At 39.4% G+C, this 21,615-nt stretch overlaps 1 protein-coding gene across 3 annotated transcripts in view; it reads right to left on the bottom strand.

Annotated features, from left to right (window-relative positions):
- BRF1 (BRF1, RNA polymerase III transcription initiation factor subunit) overlaps positions 1-21,615 on the bottom strand; it is a 172,774-nt gene that overhangs the window by 25,541 nt on the left and 125,618 nt on the right. For all 3 annotated transcript variants that reach the window (XM_027637598.1, XM_027637599.1, XM_027637600.1), the window contains 4 exons: positions 19,593-19,654; positions 17,290-17,371; positions 17,137-17,192; positions 15,047-15,303 (listed from right to left, as the gene is read on the bottom strand). In XM_027637598.1, the coding sequence (XP_027493399.1) occupies positions 15,047-15,303; positions 17,137-17,192; positions 17,290-17,371; positions 19,593-19,654 (457 nt within the window). The remainder of the gene's footprint in view (positions 1-15,046; positions 15,304-17,136; positions 17,193-17,289; positions 17,372-19,592; positions 19,655-21,615) is intronic.

The raw sequence follows: 21,615 nt of genomic DNA, 5'->3' as shown, positions 1-21,615 counted from the left end.
TGTGGAACAGGTAACTATAAAAGGATAACTATGCAATATGCTGACGGCCCATCAATCTCTCATTCACTCCACACCAACCCCTCCAAAACACCCGGCGGCCACAAAGTCCCACAGAGGTGAAAGTCACAAAGATAACCAAGTTCCTGTGCCCTTCGTGAAAACTGGAAGTAGGAAGAGGAGATTCAAAAGAGCTCCCTCACCAAAGGGGAAGGAGTTGACCATGTCCCACACAGGTACCAGCTGACTGACAGCTATGTGCCTCGCACCAGAAAACCCATCTCTGCTTGCAGGAAGGGCTCACAGTGGAGAGCTGGGGCTCTTGCTTCAGGGAAGGAAGGGAATGATCAAGGGAAAAGAGATGGCAACTGGTAGAAAATTAGACTTCGCTACTTCCACTGCTCATGGCACAGGTTGCTTTACAACCATATTTTTAACAAAGACTTCCAAATTCAGCCCCAGTACAAATACTGTCTTTTTGCTTCCACTGACAATTGTCCACCAGTGTTTCAAAATGTAATTGCAAAACCAAGTCTCTAGGATTAGTTAAAGGAAATCTAATATTTCCCAATTTAGAGGCAATATGGGATTCAGTTGCTTGAAAGAAAAAAGAATAAATGACAAAAGTTACTCCACCACCAGAGCAAACAAGTAATTTCAAATCCATTTACAGAGACACAGGAAATTATAATTAGCCCGAACTTCATACTTGTCTGTCAGTACAGCAATAAATACATCACTAAGATGCTTCTCCCTCCTCACCAAATTATAAACTCACAGGACAAAGACTGTAAATCAACACAAAAAAGTTTCAAGCTGGTTTCGCAGCTCTCAGTGAGAAAAATCGTGCCGGCACAGACACTTCTTCGTTTTCCCCTCATCACTCAGCTGAGAGATGACACCTTTGTAATGCTGAGCAGTAGATATGAAGCAGTCACATTTTGCTTGGGTTTTTTCCTTGCCTTTTTTTTTTTTTACATCCCCATCCAAGTGTAACTGTGCTGGACAGGATCACTGGAACAGCATGATCATCCTTCAATATCATTGTGAAAGAATATCGAACTGTGTCTGCACACAGAGAACACTGTGGATCCATTTTATGAAATAATGAATGCCAGGATGAGTATCCCAATATCTTCAAGATTTAAACCCAACAATTTTTATTCCAGTAATAATACTCTGAAAGATAATACGTTAGAATTATTGTAGACTGCTGTAGCATCATAGATTAGTCTCATAGTATTGATCTTCAGGAGACCAAATGGCAGACACGTGAATGTTCCCTACAGTTTAATCAGTGAGCACCTTTCAACGTTTCTGAATTCTTTTTCTCCATTCTCCTATTTAAAACTTTTTTTTTTGTGCTTTTGAAGTTCTAGGGAAAAGAAAAACACAGCAATTTTCTCCTCTTCATGCAAAATGAAAGGTTCTTTCTCTAGATTTTGAGAGGACTGCAGTCAAAACCATACTTAGGAGCCTAAGTGAGACAAAAAGACAACAAATAACATTGAGATACACTTGCTAAGAGCTGAAGAAAAACAAGATCATTAAACACAAGGGTGATGCCCATCTAAAAAAAAGTGTCCCAAAAGAAAAAAGGAAGTTATTTGCAGCAATAGCATGGACTGCATCTTTAGTTACTCATCAGGGAAAGCTGTAGCATAAACTGGCAAAAATTCAGATGTTTTAAAGTAGATTGTTTTACCATTCCTTCCCAAAAGCATACACAAAGCCTGAGTACATCCATTCAGTCAACAATCTGCCTTGTTAGGGACTGAGCCTCACCAATCTGTGCAGTGCCTGTACACACACCAAAATACATATTGCTCCACTGTTTGAGAGCATGAAATGAAGTCCACAGAGGTCAGTGGGACAAACTCCAGCCCCAGGTATGTTACAGTAGAGAAAATCTTAAGGTGATCCATTAATAGAAGATTTGGGCGGCTGAAATCACTCACCTAAAGCATTCCCTATCTCATCTTAATGACATTTTTAAAGCAGCTACGTCTAAATTCCTCTTTAAAAAATTCTCTCGAATATCAGCGCTTCTACAGCTCTGGCTTTGACCCTTTTGGTTATGGTGGCAAATTGAGAGTGTTTAAATCATTTCAGATTTACCCTATTAAGTGAATTTAAACTGGAGGTTGGCCAGATATCTCTGTAGCTGCGACGTGGAACAGAGCACAGAGGCGAGAGGAGCTCTGTTGCTGAGTGTGCTTTAGGAAAAGATAAGTCTTACAGTAAAAGCCTGAAAATCTTCTTCAACTTTTAAAATTACTTGAAAGTAGAGCCTGAAATGGGTACCCCCTGCTCCACTACATCTCCCACAGTGCAGACAAACACCTTGCCCAGCACAGGTAACAGCACCATAAACATCAGTTCTTGAAACTGTGGTGTGTAGAGAGGTAGGGTATTAAAGGTCTTGATTACTGTGCTAGAAAAAGCCTTAGCTATTTCATTTGCTTTAAAATGGATTTTAAAATTAAATCAGAAGATACAGAAATTGGAAAGAGAGAGAAAGTAATTTAGACAAAAATGCATCTGTTCCTGTGGCTGGCCTCTCACAAGCACTCTGTAAAAACCATCTGAAGTCTGGACTTCGCTCGTTGCAAATCCTATCAGCAAACGCTGAACCATAAAACTTGAGTTTTCTAGTGTCTGGACTTCACCAAAAAGTTAATGTAATGCTGTGCTTAATACCTGTGAGCTACTGAAGTAGCAACAAAATAATGAATATATACTATACTGCAAGCCCACTCAATGCCTCGGATCTCAGGATTTCCTACTGCTTCATAATTTAAGACTTCCTTATGCTTTAAGGAGTAATTTTAAATTGTGACCCAAAGTTAGCAGAAAACTACAGCCTAGTAATCATCGGATCTCAGAAATGTTGTCAGTTCTCCCCGTGAGGTAGAAACAAATGCATGAAACCTGCATTTTCCTCCAACAGCCATTTAAAGAAATTTTTCTGTAAAACTTGTGTTTTTATATATATACAGACATATATATATACACACATATAAGAATATATATATTAAAAAAATCTAGAAGCTGAGGATTCAACCACATTGAAAGACAAACTTTTGACGTCATTTAATTACATCTGTGTTGTCTGTGGCTGAACAAAATGAGAGTTATTTATCCACTCCTGAATAAAGCACAGGAAGCACCTGAAAAATGTTGACTCAGTAAACCCAGCAAATCTTCCAAACAAGTTTGGGCAAACGAATCCCGGAGTCGGGTTTCCCATCCATCATGTCAAGAGTGGTGGGTTGTTTTTCCAAGGCAGGGTTTGAGATGGGCAGCCTGACCTACAGCCAGGGCCGCATTGTTGGTGCCAGCAGGGGAAGGCTCTGGAGCAGGAGCAGGCTGCTGCTTCCTGGGAAATCACTCCTGGACACAATGGGACTCAGGGAGACAATAGCTCTACGGTTCCTTTTGATGTTTAGAGTTTTTCTAATCTCTTCAGGTTAGACTAAGAGAGAGGCAGCCAGGGTCAGCAAAGGTCAGTGAGATGAAGTTTATTTTTATAGAAACCTTTCCCTTCCATCCAAGACCTCTCTAGCTAGTCAGTCACTTGCTATGAAGTTATTTTGCATCACACAGAATTTATGATTCCTTTTGGCTTACACACACCACACTTTACATTCGACTCAGTTCACTGGTTGCAAAACCCCCCTCCAACCAAACCTCAGTGGCTTTAAATCCTTAATTAGCCCTTTCTTTGTCTTTCTGCCCTGAAAGGCTTCCCCTCCCCCGCTGCTTTTTTTTTAATAATATAACAGAATTAAGTATTGTCATTTCATGCTTCTAGAGTTTATGTATTGGTATTTAGGTTTATTTTCATGAAATGTATGACACAGTCTCCCTGAGCCACATAAGATCAATATATGAAATCCAGTTAAACCAAATGCTTTCATTACCCCAATGAAAAGGAACAAAAATATTTTCAGAAATAACAGGAAAATAAAAATAGGAATGCATGGATAAAAAGTAGTTCTATTCCTACAGGGATTTATGAAAATTTAAGGTATATATACTCTGAACTTTTCCCATGATGAGACTAAAGCTTTCTCAGCAAGCTTCTCTCTTGTACTTTTGGAGCGTTTATGTTCTGACTTGAAAACTAAGTTACATGTAATCTGATAGTAAGGCCCAACAATTTTTTATATTCCAGATTGCTCAAAGCTCAAAATCACAATTGGACTGGATCAGGTTGTAGGGAAAGAAAGCTCTTAATTCACCACTGCATTTAGATGGTTTGAAGAGGTGTGGCAACGAATAAACACTTGGCAAACAGTAGTTTTTTTGCACTGCCACATCACCCAGAGCCATTAATGATCCTAATCTCCCAGACACTGTCCAGAGGTGGAGAAGGAGGAGGAGTGGGCTCAGAAGGTTCAGCCTAACATATGAATTCCCACAGAAAGCCCACAGTAGGCAGCCATCAGTGATATAAACAACCCAAGCTGCTCTCCCACCCACCTTGTTCCACAAACAACCTACACAAAGCAGTTCACCTTTCTTCTGCTCTGTTCCCATCATTTTTTCTCTGTAATATTTCAACAGGTATGAATAAAGTGCAAACATGTCTAAGTCGTGCTATATTTGCATATCATTTTTTTTAAGCCAATATTGCTTGCACACAGTTCATTTGGCAGAAAAAGAACAAGTGTCTAAACCACCTTCAATTAATTAATTCTGTGCCACCTTCAGGCACAGAATTAACCCTTGCATTGACTTACTGAAGCCCAGACTGGACTCTGGTCCCATCTCTATCTCCAAGAACTAGGCAGCAGCCGATGTTGCCTTGTAATAGCCAGACATATGTTTTAAACTACCCTGATTTCTGTCTTGCTTCTGTTCATCTAATAAATTGATTCACTGTTGACTTTAATCTCCGTTATTAATTCATCAGATGACTGACTGATTCAACTACAGCTTTAATCTGACGATTATCTCACTAAACTTGAGCAAAAGAGGTTTCAGTTATGATTCCAAATTATTTTGTTTCTTTATTGTTCCATGATAAAATCATTGCAGAAGTGTGCAAAGCCATTTTTCTATTAAAACTACTATGTTACCCCTGTAGACAGGCAAAGATAACCTTACAAAATAAATATATCAGCCACTTCATTCCACTTCCAAATCTGTAAGCATGTCCTTCATACTTCAGATTAAGTATCTCAAACCACTCAGATTAAATATGTTGATAACTTCTTTAAAGAACACTGTGCTGTAACAGCATATATTTCTTTCACATAAATACCACATCTAAACCTGTTTCTGAATAAAGAGATGACAGACTACTGAGTACACGTCTGGCACTGCTATTCTGTATGTGGCCTGAGAGTGCTCTCCATGTCCAAGCATCTTCCAGTGCTCCAGTTCAGCAAGGTTACACTCACCTCTGAGGATCAACAAAAATTTCAAGTCTATTGCACCACGTCACTTGGGCTGTAATAGTCTCACTGTATCCTTTCCTTCCTAGCTATCACAGTCCTGCTTGATGGAAAGATTTCAAATTGTCTAGGTTTTGAGAGCTGCTGAGCCAAGCAATGCCTTGGAAGAGCGCTCAGGGCAAGAGGTTCTCCACTTGCATGTGCACTTGGGAGATGGATGGCAGTTCCTGAGGTCCATAGATGCTGTACTCTGTACCTTCCTATTCGACCTCTGTGGCAGCACAAGTTTCTATACAAGTGTGAAACATGGGGGGAGAGTAAAATGCATGTAAAAGTTAGTGGTTTCCTCCTATCATACTTTGTAGGTCACAAGGAAGAAGTCTGTAGGAGAGAAGAGTATGAGCTGCTCTAGAGCAGGTCAGGAAGTGTCCTTGGTTCCTGCATATCCTAAACACAGCAATGGGTTTGTTCAATGTTGCACTGGAGGAAGGGGAAAATGCTGGGCAGAGATTTCTGACTCACAATAAATTGCAAATTCAACAACAGAAGAAAAAGTTAAATTTGCTGCATATATCTTCCAAGACCACATTTAGAAGTTATCTCAGAATGTTTCATCCTATATTTAGTAACAACCGCAGCAAGGTAAAATTGAAGTCAGTGAGTGCACCAGAAGCATCACTGGGTAATGGAACAGCACTTACATAAATGACTAAGTTACAGCACACTGGCCAATTTTAAAACTAATTATGTAGATCCTGCTAAATATTATGTGAACAAAAAGTACTTCAAGTTTTGCAACAAACTGCTGTAACTTTCCAGTACTTTATCCAGCTATGGTGAAAGAACTGCACTCACAACCACACAATGGCTGCCAGCCGTCGAGTCTGGAAGTGCCTGCACACAGCAAGGAACAAGAAGCTTCATGTGACTGCTCTCCCAGCTTGGGTGTTAGCCTTGGTAAAATAATGTATGCCATACTGCAGTGAGGAAAAGTTAACTTTTTGTTTGTTTTGTTCCTTTTCCTTCAACATTTTACAAATATTCGCTGAAGACTCAACTCAACTGGCAAATCTAAAACACATCAGAGCTGGTTTATACTAGAAAAATGAGCAGACATACACTGTGAAGATCAACAAGAAGATCCTGCTGAGAAAAGGGTAAAAGGAAAATCAATGCAGAAACCAAGCATTTTCCACCCGTGAAAAAAAAAAAAAAGAAAAAAAGAAAAAATAAATCAGAAAAATCTACAGACTGAGAACGAGCATTTCACAGTGCTGAAGCCCCCTCAGCCATGACAGCAGGACGTGCACCTCCAGGGTTTGATAACAAGACATATCACACTTCCAATTTTCTTGCTTCTTCCCACTCCCCTCACCCCCACAACACATAAAACTGGTTTTGCTAACACACTATAAAGTTCAGGAGACTGTACATACGTATTTACATTAAGTTTCCCATTAGAGCCACTGGGTGTAATTTGGAAGAAAAAAAAGCTCGCAGAGACTTTTCTTATAACCAACCTGAAAATGGGAACATAGATAAACAAGGAGCTAGCAATCCAACTGTCACACAAAATTATCTTCTGGGCTGAAACTGCTCTTTTTTGGTCTTAAAACGCATGACAAAATTATTTCAGTCACCAAAATCCCCTCTGCATTTTTGTGCTGCCCAGTCGACCTCCCCAGGAATCCGACAAGGAGATGATTTTTTTGAGTGGGAGGCAGAAAAGCAATAACCAATTTATATTAAACAAACAAGAAGGCTGCTGTAAAAATAAGGAGACTTGACCTGGGTCTGGGCCACGAGGTTGAGCCGGATCAATGCCTTTTTAGTTTTAAATTGAAGGCATTCTAATAGTTTGGGGAAAATGGAACCAAGGACTGGATTTGGCAGATGCTTGTTATTGCTGAAACACACACACAACCCTAGATGTGTCCTCACTCAATCTTAAAGGGTTTCTCTCTCTCTCTCTTTCTCTTTCTCAAAGGCTCTCGTAAGTCCCAATAAATGATACCTCAGGAACACTCCTCTGCAGTCCCAGCAGACCATGCTCCCTTATCCTTACACTAAACTAAATCCTGACAATGTTAAAAATCTTTACTATAGAATTGGAAAGCTCTTAACCAATGATGTACAACTGGAGATGATTTGCGGCATCACTGAACTTAAAAAAATTGGTAAAGGTCACATCAAGAAGACTTCTTTACATTATTTCCTCTATCATTAAGGTATCCAGGGGCATTTTTCTCCAATTCTATTTTAGAGAGTGAAGATACAGGTGAGTTAATTGTCATACTGAAATTCTGGCATGTTATTCCAATATTCAGAAACTACTGAATCCCAAACTGGAATTTTATAGGAAGAATACTCCATTTTAGTAATACAACAAGCTAGAAAATCTTTAATTTTGTTTGTCTTGACTCACTGGCAGAACAGGGGGAAACGAATTCACCTCCTGCAGAAGGAAGGAAAGGATTGAGAGATGAAGGAACGAGATTTTTTAGTACCCTTACCCTAAAGAACCAATGCTGCTCGACAAAAAAGTCTGAGATGCTGGAATTACTGCTGGAATGATAACGGAATGAGTGGCAGAAGCAGCTCCTGCAGCAGGTTGGGGATGCAAGCTGTGCCAGGCAATGGTTGGAGAGGAGCTCCTTTCCCAATGGTGCAGAGTACAACCATTCAAAACACTATCCATACATGTTTCAGAGTTTAATGCAGATGTATTTTCAGGGGTATCAAGGCCGACAGATGTGAAATAAAAATGCTATTGTATCTGGGGAACTGATCTTCAAAATAGCTTGAGCAATTAGAATAAACATCAAATCCTGACAAACACCTGCCAGCTTCTGGAGGGGCATGTCTGGGGAACTGTTGGGGGTTTTTTTGTTCGGATTTTTTTGGGAAAAAAAAATTAATTCTTTCCCCATTTTTCTGTCCTATCTCTGTATTAAGAGAAATTAATTTGAGGGCAAAGGGATAACCTGCCACATCACGCCCTGGATCATGTGCTGGTTCCTGCCTCCCCAGTCTCTCAGTGGCATTTGCTTAACTTCACATCCTCTCTGGGATGTGGTGTCACATGCAGAAGCGATGCCTTTTTCCTCTTGTGCCCTCACTTACTGAAGAAGGAAAGGCTGCTGGTCATCACAGTTCAGTGTTCAGAAGTTAAAACCCCCACACACTCGTTTTAAAACATGTTGGGTCAGATCCATTGCTTTCCCGTTCTTGCCTCTGATTTATCTCTTTATTACAAAAGGCTTCTTAGCTCATAGGAACAGCAGCAACCCGCAGCATTAGCCAGGTTACAACACTACAGGCTTTAGCAGATCCACTCCTCAAATCAACTGTGAACAAGTAAACGCATGTGTCAGCTCCTTTCAAGGTCATTCAGGAAGCTCTCCCCCAAAACAGCTAACTTTAATAAGGAGATGCATGACTTGAAAAGCAGAACCTTGGAAGCCTTGAATTCATTTTTTCTTGGCTTTGCTTTTTGTAAATAAAATACTAAACATAATTTGTACGAGCCTGTCCCTCTAAAAGTTACAAGACTGGAAAATACTGGTAAGATTTATTTGAAGTGGAGGTACTTATCAAATGTCACAGTTTTCCTGTTCAAAATGACTAATCATTTTGATTAACCTTTGATTTAAATGATTATATACCATAGCAAAGCAAAAACACACATAAAATTACACTCCTAAGAAACTCTCAAAGAGTAGATCACATAAGAAAACAGTTATGTCAAAGTGGTTAGAAAATGTATTCACCACGTACACAATATTCAAACCAAAAGCTGACTCCACACACTCCACAGGAAGGCTCCCACCACATGAACATTCATACCCAGGAATCACAGTCTAGTCTGAATCCTGTAGCCAACAAGAGATTGCTTCCAGAGGAAACTCCAGAAATACCAACCAAATAATAATTAAGCTATAGAAGAAACTCCTAACTACCATCTCAGCAACTACTCCCAGTATGTTCCATAAGGAATTTTATTTCAGCTGGGAAATTTGTGTTAGCACTTTAGTCACATATAAAGAGAAGGCCTAAAGCAGCACAAGACAAGAAATAAAAATTATTATCTCAGAGTAAATACACATGAATTCCAAACCCTGTAAGAGACTTCAAAGCAGAGAGAGAAAAATAGGATATCAAAAGTAAATTAGACAAAGAGCTGAAGGCACTTCTGAGAAATAAAAATATATGGTGGAAAATTAAAGCATATAAAACCACTCTTAAGATCCCATCTCAAAAGGCCAATTTGCACAGAGAATGCATACCACCAAAGTGAGCATGGAAAAGACTCTCTCTCAAAGCTTCATATCCATCAAACATGACAGTTGGCCCGGATGATCTTAAAGGTCTCTTACAACTTTCATGATTATAGGATTCTAACACAGGGATCTGTCCCCCTTCAGAAGCTCTCCTTCATCACAAATTGCCAACCTGTAGGACTGGCTGCAGACATCCATCAGCCCATCACACTCCACTGCATCAGCTGCACCTGAGGAACTTTTAAGATACCCATTCCCAAATTTTTAAACTATTACCGCAATATCATTTTTCCTAACAAAAAAGATTCTGAACCAACAACTCTCTTCTTGATATAGTGAATCAAAAATTCTCTAACCTTAATAATCACTGGGGTCTAACCAATACAAAGGTTTTGAAGACACCCAGAAATCCCTCAGATTATTAAAGCTGAGCTTTGTTTTGCGCTGTTTTGGATTTACCTGAGTAATGTGGAAAACATGAGCTGACACTCCTCCCCTCCACAAACACCACTCTAGTAATATAAAACAAACTAACAGTACTGTTCACTGAAACTTGTTTTGGGTTATGTCCCCTTCCTGCTACACTGTCACCAAAACTAATCTGGCAAAGCCAATGACATCAAAACAACCTCCTACCTTGAGGAGTATCCTGGACACCAGAAAGGGTCAACTATAAACAAGGATGGAAGCTGGGAGAGCCAGCTGAAGGCCCTTTACTGTTTCCCCAAGCTCCTTCAGCAGCGTGGCATTGTCAGGCTCCTCCAAAGCACCAAAATTAGTCTTCTGCCCGTATTTTCCCCTCCAGGGAAATGTGGTTCCAGTTAGAGCCAAGAAAGCAGCAAGTAATTTATCAGGGTAAAAGAGATGCTGAATGCTAGGCTGTAGAAAAGCATCACATACATTCTCTCTAATAAAAAAGGAGATTTTTTGAGTTGTGACACTCATTTGAAAAGTCAATAAAAATGTAGCTGGAGCAGATGTTAAATGAAAAAGTGCATCCTGGAGCAGGAACTTGAGCAGCAGAACAAGTCCCTGGTGCTGAAGGCACATGGTTCCCAACACCCAGATCCCACAGCTCTAAAGCACAGGTGGAGTCATGCACCAATGTGTACTAGCAAAACGGAAAGTCAGTCAATACAAGTGAGACCATGGAGACAATCTGGAGGTGAATTTCTAAATCTAATCAGATCTGAGATCTCCCCCAAGGGCTTTTGTCATACTCATAGCAGGCATGATTTGGTTGGCTATTATATATTCGTACGGTTCCATTCAGAACAACCTTGTTTCATTACAGCGGATTCCACTGTGCTTCACAGTCCTGCTTCATTTCTTCCAAGGCAAATTCTTCAGGAGATTAACCTGACATATTTAGTCCCCTGATAATAGATCCTGTCTTTTCTGATATCATTACCAGTTTCAAGCACATAGCAAGAAACAGGCTTAAAATTTCTTAAAAGTAGTGACTTGAAAGCTTTCTTGTTCCCACATTTTCTTGGTACAACACATTTCACTTTACATGTAACGTTGTAAGATTCAGCTCAAGTAAATATAAAATAAATTATTAAGCTTCTAACCAAAAGCTTCCAGTCCTAAAACCCCTTTTTACTGAACTTGAAGCGCTCCAGTGCATGGCACAGCTCTAATTGTAGTTGAGATTTTAAGTAGCTTGAAGTGGCTATTGTTCTTTTCTCAGAGTTCAACACTCTTATGCTCATATTCTTATGCTTCATATGCACAGAAGACATTAGTGAAGATAAACTGTGCAACTGGTAATTGAAATCAGAGTTGAAACATCTATTACGATAACATACACTGAGCCACATCTTCAACACACTGAGAATGAAAAGGCTTTTGCGAATGAAGCACCAGTCGTGACACTCACTGGAACGAAAATGCATTAAGAAATGGAATGAAATACATTTACACAACATGAAATTTCCTAAAATTACTTACATTATCATTACTAGTCTTCTGCCATCTTGACAGATAAAATAAGTATAGCCTCAGCTTAATTCTGAGAGATGTGTCTGAGGAAAGCACAGTTTTTTCTAAAGCTCAAAAAGTTCATGTCAAAACCCCAGTTTGCTTCTGAAAATACTGATGTCCATAATATCTACCCACCTAAACAGGAGAAACCTGCATGATCTTTGGAAGAATTATTTGAAAGTACCTTCCTAACAAAACTGCAGAAAATATCAAACATTTCTTAGATTTCAAAATCAGGATTTTTTTATGAAATAAGATGTAGGTAAAACTATATCGCCTTTGGAATCCAAATAACCATTAAGTGATTATAGTAGCAACAAAGCTCTAATAAAAGGGCCACCAACTGAAAGACTTATCCAGTTTAAGCTTGCTCCTGGGACCATGCCTAGCATTCCAGCTCTTTATAAATTTCTTGCAAATCAACAACTTTTTACAAGACTGTAAAATTTGCTTATCATTATCACATCAGGAAACAAATGCTTTTCCAATATTTTAACTGATGAACACTGTAACTGCTACCCAGATATTGCACCATGTCTGGTTGGGGTAACCAACTTTTTATGGATATCTAAAGTCCCCTGTGTGGAAGTAACAACACAGAGTATTTTATAGTAAGGGATAATTAGAAAGATGGATATGAAGATGAACTTCATATTTCCAGGTTGCTACACACTGCATATGAAGATGATTCTAAGACATGTGACAAACGTGACTGCATCATCTGCCCAAACCTGGTGTGGCACGTAAAATGGCTTGCAAATGGAAAGCAATAAAGATATTTATTTATCTCTCTATATAAAAAATACACTTTCCTAATTTTATACCCTTACAGAAGTGCTGCTTTCATCACCAAGAATGAGTATTCTTTTCCTATCCTGTAACTTGGTACTCCTTGTACTGGCGCCTTCTAACTGGGATCAGGACTAAAACAAGAACTCCTCAAAATCAGAGTACAACTCTGATAAACTAAATGACTAGCTCAAAGCCTGTTATTCATATGGTTCTATAGCAGTCAATGCAGCTTACTAAATATTTAAGATATATAAAGGTAAACACGCAGGACTGGAAATCACTACACACCAAAACTAGAGATGATCTTTAAGGTCCTTTCCAACCCAAACCATCTGATTTTTTTCTCTGTAAATGGCTCGTGGAAAAATATACATCAGGTACTTTGCTCATTATTCTAATGATCAATGTTCAGGGGTTTTATTATTTTTAATTGCATATAAATTACCATGATTTTTGTATCCCTGGGAAAATATTTAGCCATTCACTTCTTGGAGGAACGATGCTGAACAAAGGTGATGAAAGCTCAGCATATAAGAACAATGCAGAACACACAAATTTATGCATGCCATTTAAAAGGCATGGCATTTAGACTACTAGCAAAAAAATCAAAAGTATGTAATAAATCTTTAATTGCAAAAAAACCCCCAAACTAATATTTGCCAAGTCCTTGATAACATTTAAGCATGAACACTGCCTACTTCAGGAGTGCAAAATCTTCTTAACTCACTTATCTGCATATATCCTCAACCTCCTCTGAAGTGTTCTGCTGCAAAATTCATTGTATCCGAGATCTGCTAATCATCATCAGGAAACTCTGTTATGCATCTTAAGGACGTACTTTAGGCTCTCAAGAGGAAAAATAAACACGTTTTATTAGCTGCTTTTGGAAAATACTGATTTGTATTTATTTAGAAACCTTTTCAAGTTGCACCACTGTTAAATTAAATATTTATGGCATGATTTTCCAAGGCGTTTAACACCTGTTAAGAGTTTAACATGCTGACTTCAACAGGAGTTCCAAGGGCCCAGCATTTCTGTAAACCTCAGAAGTGACAAGGTTGGGATGTGGTGAAGCAGCTCGAGATGGATGTCACTGCTGAGCTCTGAAATGCAACCAGGATCCTGCCCGGCCCCTATTTCCCATCCAGCACTGCATTTCTGACAACAGAATTAGCCACAGTTTCCTAGAAATGCCAGAAATACCACTCATTAATACCTGTAAACTGAAAATAAAGCATAAGTTAAATGCTGTTAAGGTAATCCCCAATGCATCTTCCCTGTCCTTGACTAGCGGAAAACTTACATGCTTGGATCATACACCAGCACTGAGCAGCAGCTATAGAGACTAAAATCCACAGTGTGATAAGAACTGGAAAGCAAAGCTATTGATATTGAGAGTGAGAAGTTGAACAAGGATGAAGACAAAAACAGAGAATAAAGAAGAAAATATATCTGATACACTGCAAAAACCTGTATCCTGGTCACAGTGGGGCCAGTGGCTTTTGGCTTCTCAGTCAAAACTGAAGCCTGTGTCTCTGGCCTTGCTGTGAAGTCAAAATAAGGAGTTAAGTTTACTAATCCTTATTTAGCTTAGCTTCTGAGAGACTTACACTTACAATCCCTCCCAGTTTCATGTTTTCAGGTATCCCACGTATCCCATTCTTTCTTTATTTCTCACACTCTGGAGGTGGTTGCCCTCCTGCCCTTCCTGGTCCTTTACCCATTTGCAACACGTGCCTAAATCTGAACTACAGTGCAAAGACATCAATTTATATTTAGAATTAAATATCAAAATTTCCTTGTGGGGTTTGGCCTATAATTCTGGAAGCAAAAAAAATGTTATCTTTTAGGTAGTAAATAAATAAGTAACATCTAAGTAAGAAATTACTATACATCAAAATGATTCAAATGAAGATCAACGTGATTTCATAAACTTAGGACAGATAAAGTAGTTGAATATTGAAGATTGGACACATCAATCTCCTTATACACTTTACAGCACACTACAAATCTGCCCAGCAAGCTGAATATTTTACTCATTAAAACAGGAGCTTTCATGGCACTATAAAATATTTTGAATGGAGACCAGAAAACCAACAAGCATATTTACTGTAAAGCTTTATATTTGTGTCATCAATTAACACCAAAAGTTTGGAAAAAAACTAAAATAAAAGCTAATCAAAGCAGTTAGCTGTCAAAACAGATGGGAACTGTATTTTTCAAATCAAGCAAAAAGCCAAAGCTTTCGAACATTTAGTGTTGCGTCAGCTGATACAGACAACTTAAAGGAAGGACAGCAAATGTCAGGATTTTATGAAGAAAAGGTGTCCCTGACTTAATGATTTACATTTATGAATTTCCTTTTTTTTTTTTTTTTTGGCTTCAGGATGATTAACTCTACACCAAAGCAGACCTCTGAAACCTGAACTATAAATAAGGTGTCGCCATGACACTGCAGGCAAAATAAATAAAAACAGAGCCCCAACATTATTTCAGCCTCAAACAAATGTTTCAGTCCCTACATTGTCTGGCTCAGAAAGATACATAGACAGTCTCACAGACAGAGATATAAATGAACAATTGCAGTACCTTTTTCCCACACTGTTTACAGGGTTGGCTATATTCCTATTGGCAATAGATTTTCTTCTTGACAGCTTCTTGGTGTTGGGGCTGTCATCAGTGTTGTCATCCTCTTTCTTTGTTGTGTTACTTCCTTTGCTGTTCAGGTCCCTTAGCACATTATAATTAATTTTACTTGAGATTTTCTTCTGTTCTAACATCTTTTCAATTGCCTCTCCTGCTGTGCTGGCTTGAATTGGCTCCCGCTTCTTTGCAGATTTCTTTGGCTTAATTAAAATATAAAATTAGTGATGTAGATACAAACAAAGTTTCCATGAAGCAGAGGGGCAAGTTACAGGGCAGCAGTCCTGGCTCAGGTGCTGCTGAGGTGGGGATGCAGGTGACATGCCCAGGCTAAGCCACTCAACGGGACCAAAGCGTTTCTTTTCTCTGAGAGATAAATGTTTGCTTTTTTGCCAAATGCCCAGTGTATTACAAATTCTTTACTTAGTATCTGCAATGCTGCCAGAGAAGAAGGATGGGCCATTTCTCATGCATGAAAAAAAAGAAAAAGGGGGGCAGGAGTGAATTCCTGTTACAGGAATAGGGACCCTGATAGCATTACCCAACCCAGCACGGAAATAAAGAATTTCCCCTGCTGAAACTGCCTTTGGAGTGAAGCTGGGTCACGACTCCCCTAAGCACTGACAACTCTGCATCGAAGCTGCAACGCTGGTTTATATCAATTCTGAAAGCGGCGTGGGAAAGCATCTACCCAACTCCTCCTCCTCACTGGAAAAGGCCAAGAACATGAGCAGCAGCTTTCTAAGCATGGACTGGCATTAACACCGACGGATAGGGAAGCAGGAGGCTGCAGGCACACGGGCACTGCGGCAACGTCACCGACAAGTGCCTTTCCCAGGCACGGGCTGCGGGGGCTGACGCTGCGCAGAGCCAGGCAACGAGAAATGACACCGGAGAACATTTCCAGCCATGTCCCATGCCTGGGTAGGTACGAAAAAATAAAACCCTACCCCAGAATCTCTGTTTCTCATTTGGCATTTTCCTTTTCAAAGGAAGGTTTTAACACCAAGCTCTGCAGGAGATTTATTTTTTAATGGATAATAGTCCCTCTGTTTACCTACATGGGTCAAGTGCTACCTTGAAACTGGAAAGCACCACATTAATCAAGTTCTACTCGAGCTGTCAGAAACAATACAGGGTTAGAGAAAAACTCCTGTGTTGTCCGAACAAAAAAGTGGGTGTTTGGGCTACTTGGCGGTGCCAACGAGTTATACAATTTTGAAAATTGCTGGTAGACTGCCACGTCTGTGTGAGCTCAGGATGAATGAGAAACTCTGAAACATAAAACAGTGTTTCATTGTCTGGTTTTGTTTTTATTGTTGAAATACCTAAGGGAAGCAGGAAACTCTGCCTTTCGCATTAGTTGGAAAAAAAGATAGAGGATATATGCACTAAAAACTAACATGGATTTTAGTTGCATGTGGACGATTTGACTTGTCACTTGCTCAATTACACAAAATACTAATGCTGTAAATCGTGAATATACGGCCAATTAGGCTGTTTAAACTGCTAAACATGGAGACAGGACGTGCCATTTGTTAACATAACTGTCGCATTCTTTATGAAAGGTAGAACAAAATACTCCTTCAAGTGACTGCAACAAGGATCTGTTCAGTTCTTCATAAAGAAATCATTATTGTAAGAGCAAAGAAAGCCACTGAATTTATGGCAAGTACAAACAAATTCCCCATGCACAGGTTAAAAAAAAAAATTAGGCATGTCTTAAGACCTGTATTTTAATAAGCAAGCAATTAGAACAGCAATCATAAATGCAAAGAGCTAGCTCTGACTTTGACATGCACAGAATTTTCTCATAATAGCAATTTAAAAATAAAATTTTGGGCAAGAAAGTGTTTTACTCACCACCTGAAAAAATACAGCTTTGCAATTCAATAACAGCTAGAGATACAATAGCTTTTGCTCGTTCAGTGGTGACCTGTACCAGTATGCCCATAATCCTACAGGGAGCTGATCAGCAGATGTTACGAATTTCCAGAACATTTTCAAACAGACACAATTAATGCACAGTTTAATACCTTGTGTTCCTTATAAATCCCAAGTTCTTTCTCTTTTGCTATTCTTGCTTCCTTTTCTGAAAGATGACAAAAGGGTAACCAGCATGAAGATTATACAGACTGCATATTTCAGCAACAGCAGCCAAAAGGAGAATTTCAGTACTACATACTTACCTTTTTGTTCCTTCAAATAATCTGCATTTTCTTTCATCCACAGCTCTGCTTTTATCTGAGCTTCTGCTTCGTTAAGTATATACTAAAAGACAAAACAAGTTTATCTACTTTCAGAAATCAAATCGGAAACCATAAAGCAAAACTGAACTGAAAAACCACTGGCAAGGTCAATTCATATTCCATTTTTAATAATACATTAATAAAAGAAAACATGAGCGAGATGTGACAATCAGAGAGCAGTTCTAGTAACTTCTAAAGCTGGCAAAAGCAACAACCTGTTTTCAAAAAAACAGTGCCTGGTTTCCTAACTATGATGGGGTGACCAAAAACCATCCAGGACTCATTGTACATGGTCTGTAATTAACCAAAAACGATCCTCGGTTTATGATCTTTTTCAGATGATACGAGAGGTTATTACGACAATATGGTTGTCTGCAAGTAATTCTGTGTGTTGATGGTGGTCTGTAATTCAAAACAGAGTGGGAACCATTGCCCTGTGCAACCAAAACAGAAACATGTGTCTTCTGGGTAGGTTTCTGCCAAGGTTTAGGCAGAGTTACTGAGATTATTAGTTCAATGGCCACATCTGTGTGAAGGAAACCAGCTTAGATTGCTGGAGTCTTAGTCCTCTGGATTTTAGAGAGTTGAGTTCAGTAACCACATCCAGGCTTATTTGCAGTTAACTCCACTTAGTCTCAGTAACATCATTAGTGAGAATGGAGCTGTAAAACCCATCTAGGACTATTCAGATGAATCACAGAAATAAATAAAGAGATAGGTAGCAATTACTTAATTGTAAATTACTTAAATGTAAAAATTAACCCAGTGTTTAGCTCAAATATCAATGAAACAAAAGTCAATGCTGTTTGGGAGTGAAGAGTTTCTGCAGAACAAAGACAAATTAGGCCATCCGTCATGAACAAGACACTTTAATTTTAAGCAGTGCACCCAAGACTTGTAAAGCGATGTTTAAGTGCAAGAAAACAATTTGAGATTTCTCCATCTTTTGGGCCAGAACATTTGAGATTTTCTCCAAGTAAAATGTACATCCAGGATTTCACAAGAAAAATAACTAGTCAAATTAAACTAATGCAGGCAGGAGTCCTTCCTGCAAACAAGGGAGGGCAAATAAGGCGAGCAAATGGCTGTGCAAGTCCTGGTTTATAAGACCAATATTTTTACTCTTTCATCTGCTTCTATTAAAAGTGGACCATAATAGTAAAACCCACTTCTTCCTAGCTCAGTTATTCATCCTGCTTAGGCTTTCAGAGAGTTCATAATCTTGGGCTCACAATATTACAGTCTATTGCCATAGAAATGAACATGAAGTCATAAAAGCAGAGTTATGACCTCATCACAGAGCCTAGGAAGAAGAGAAAATGTGCTTGTTCTTCCCCTGCGATTGTTCAAATTACGGACTGGCTATAGTGGAAAACTTTAGCATTCCCACTCCCTCCATTCCGCATCCACTCCAATCATGAGACACTGAAGCCCAACCCAGCAAGCCCCACTTCACAGCTACAGTCAATTCATCACCAGCAACGTTTTAGAGACCAGTAACCCCTGTGCAACCTCATCACTCTCAATGACTTTGCACCCCAAAAGGAGTTTTTAGCATTGCCTTTGTCTGTTCCAATGACACTGCAAACCAGAGTGGTGGCTGGAGAGGGCATCAGGCTCAGCATCAGGAAAGTTGGACTGTCATGTGTCCAAGCACTGACGTGCTCTGTGGCATCCAACAAGCCATTTTCCACAGTCATGTGTCTGTCCTGCTCAGGCTATATGGTAACGGGTGTTTTTAGCTGCCACACAAATAATAATATATCCAGAAAACATTACAGAAATCTTTGGAAGGACACAGAAGCTGTACATGCTGGTTTTACAGTTTGGTTTCCATGGCAGCCTCCTATGCTGAATATATCTTATTAAATAATCTTATTAAATATAGCTATCTAATAATCTTCTTAAATATATCTAATTAAATAATGAATTTAGAGCTCCACCAAACTTTTAAAAGTCCTCCTTTAGAATAAAAGACATTCTAAAACTTAATTATTCCAGAATGCTAAGAGCAAGCAGCAGCAGCAGTCCCACATATGCGTATTTATATATAACTTGGGCAAGGAACAACAAATTCATGCGTTTGCATGAGCATCAGTTTTGCTCTCAGATCACTGAAATCACTCAAACCCCTCGACAGATCACAGAGAAGAGGCAGCTGAAGAGGATAAACCAGGTAAGAACCATTTTGTCTTTCCCAGATATCCAGATGCAGAGAGACTCGGGATAAGAGGGCACCTTACCCGATCTATTTCACTGTCGTCGATCCCACTCAGATCTAATTCACCATCTCCTGTATTCTCACCTACAGAAAAGAACACATCTTAATCAGCCACGTGTTTGCTCAAAATTCATCACAACTCAAGTTCCATAGTAATGTAACACTTCAGGATTGTCCTTCAGAGATTTGCATCCTTCCACCTTCATCCAGGAGGTTTAATGTGTTGCTGAGTACTTTCAGCATGGAGGTACACGCTCGCACAAATTCACCACACTGAATTAATTTGAAATTCGGGAATCAGCACAGTCTTCTTCAGTGCTAAAAATCTGCCAGAGACTTCCAGTCATCTTTTTTCTCCCCCATTTTAATTTACAGCTACCAATGTTCAGCAGGAAGCTGAGGAAACCATTTTAAAAGATGACCATTTTTCTTTCAACGTAACAAGAATTTCTCTGTCAGAGCCTATAGGTCAGTAATTTTTCCATAAATTATGACTTAGAAAATACCTTCTGTTTTCAGAGAAGCAGCACTGACCACTGAATAACACATCATGCCGACAGTCACATGATGGTTTTCTTCTCCACTTTCTGTAATTACAATTTCACTGCAATTTTGGTAGTTTGGGAGTTATTAAGACTTCTGAAAACAAATTTTTAAATATTCTGTCCATTAAAAAGCATAACAGCACAGAACTGAGGCCTAATTTGGGACTGGCACAGTGTACAGCAGCAAAACCTGATTTTCCACATCACATTAGAGTACTGTAGTAATACGCTATTAATGTATCCAGGTAGAGAAGAAAACAAATTATTCAACAAAGACTTATGCCAGGGAATGAAGCAATCTTCTTGGTCATCTCCACTACATCTAATAAAGATCAAACAAGAGATGATCTAACCAGTTTACTTGCAGAAAAAAAAGGTAAACAAATTAAGTTTCAACAATCTGCAATAACAAATTAAAACCACAATGGTGCAGATCAGCTTGGCATCTTCACAATTCCCACTCCCCAGTACTGGTGATGTGCCTTCCCACAAACCAAGATCTTTGAATGGTTTGATTCCCCAGCCTGGTGCTCCTGCACAGCTCTGGACTGATGGAGGGGGATGGCAGCAGCAGTTCTTTGATCCAACAGCACCCAATGGCAACCAAATAGTAAAACAAGCAAAGGTTGGAAATACAAGCACTCCCAGAAGATGCAAACGATGCTCTGCTTGGCAAAACTCAAGAGTTTAAACCAGTTGCCTGAAGTACATGAAATCACAGGGCTGTGAATCCAACCAAAACATGAAGGGATAGAGGCTGAGCTTCCTGAGGTGGTGCAAAGGGTCTGGATGCTCAACTCAACAGACACTGACTGGTATCAGACACCAAGCACTTACAAATGTCTTTTCAAAATCCACCTTAAACAACCAACAGAAAGTTTTAAACTTTCCACACTAAGTCATAAGCAAAACGGGTTTTACCTCCAAAAAAATGCCATGTCACAAGGAACAGCACAGAATCATAGAATGATAAAATCATAGAATGGTTTGGGTTGGAAGGGACCTTTACAACCATCTCATTCCAAACCCGTGCCATGGGCAGAGACACCTTCCACTAGACCAGGCTGCTCAAAGCCCCATCCAGCCTGGCCTTGAACACTTCCAGGGATGGGGCACCCACAGCTCCTTTGGGTAACCTGTTCCAGTGTTTCACTACCCTCAAAGTAAAGAATTTCTTTCTAATATCCAATCTCAAACCTCTATCAGTTTAAAGCCATGCCTCATTGGCCTGTCACTCCAGGCCCTTGTAAAAAGTCCCTCTCCAGTTCTCTTGTAGCCCCTTTAGGTACTGAAAGGCCACATTTAGCTCACCTGAAGCCTTCTCCTCCAGGCTGAACAATCTCAATTCTCTCAGCCTTTTCTCACAGGAAAGGTGATCCCGCCCTCCATAACACTATATCTTTTCCTGAGATTGCCTCATAAATGCAATACCAACTTTACCAATTCAGATAATGTGGTACTAATATGACCGAAAAGGCCTTAAGGAATATTTCTCATTGC

This window comes from Corapipo altera, unplaced genomic scaffold, assembly GCF_003945725.1.
Source record: "Corapipo altera isolate COAL_440 unplaced genomic scaffold, ASM394572v1 23, whole genome shotgun sequence".
In the NCBI taxonomy this organism is placed as follows: Eukaryota; Metazoa; Chordata; class Aves; order Passeriformes; family Pipridae; genus Corapipo; species Corapipo altera.
This window is presented reverse-complemented; position numbering and strand designations above follow the sequence as displayed.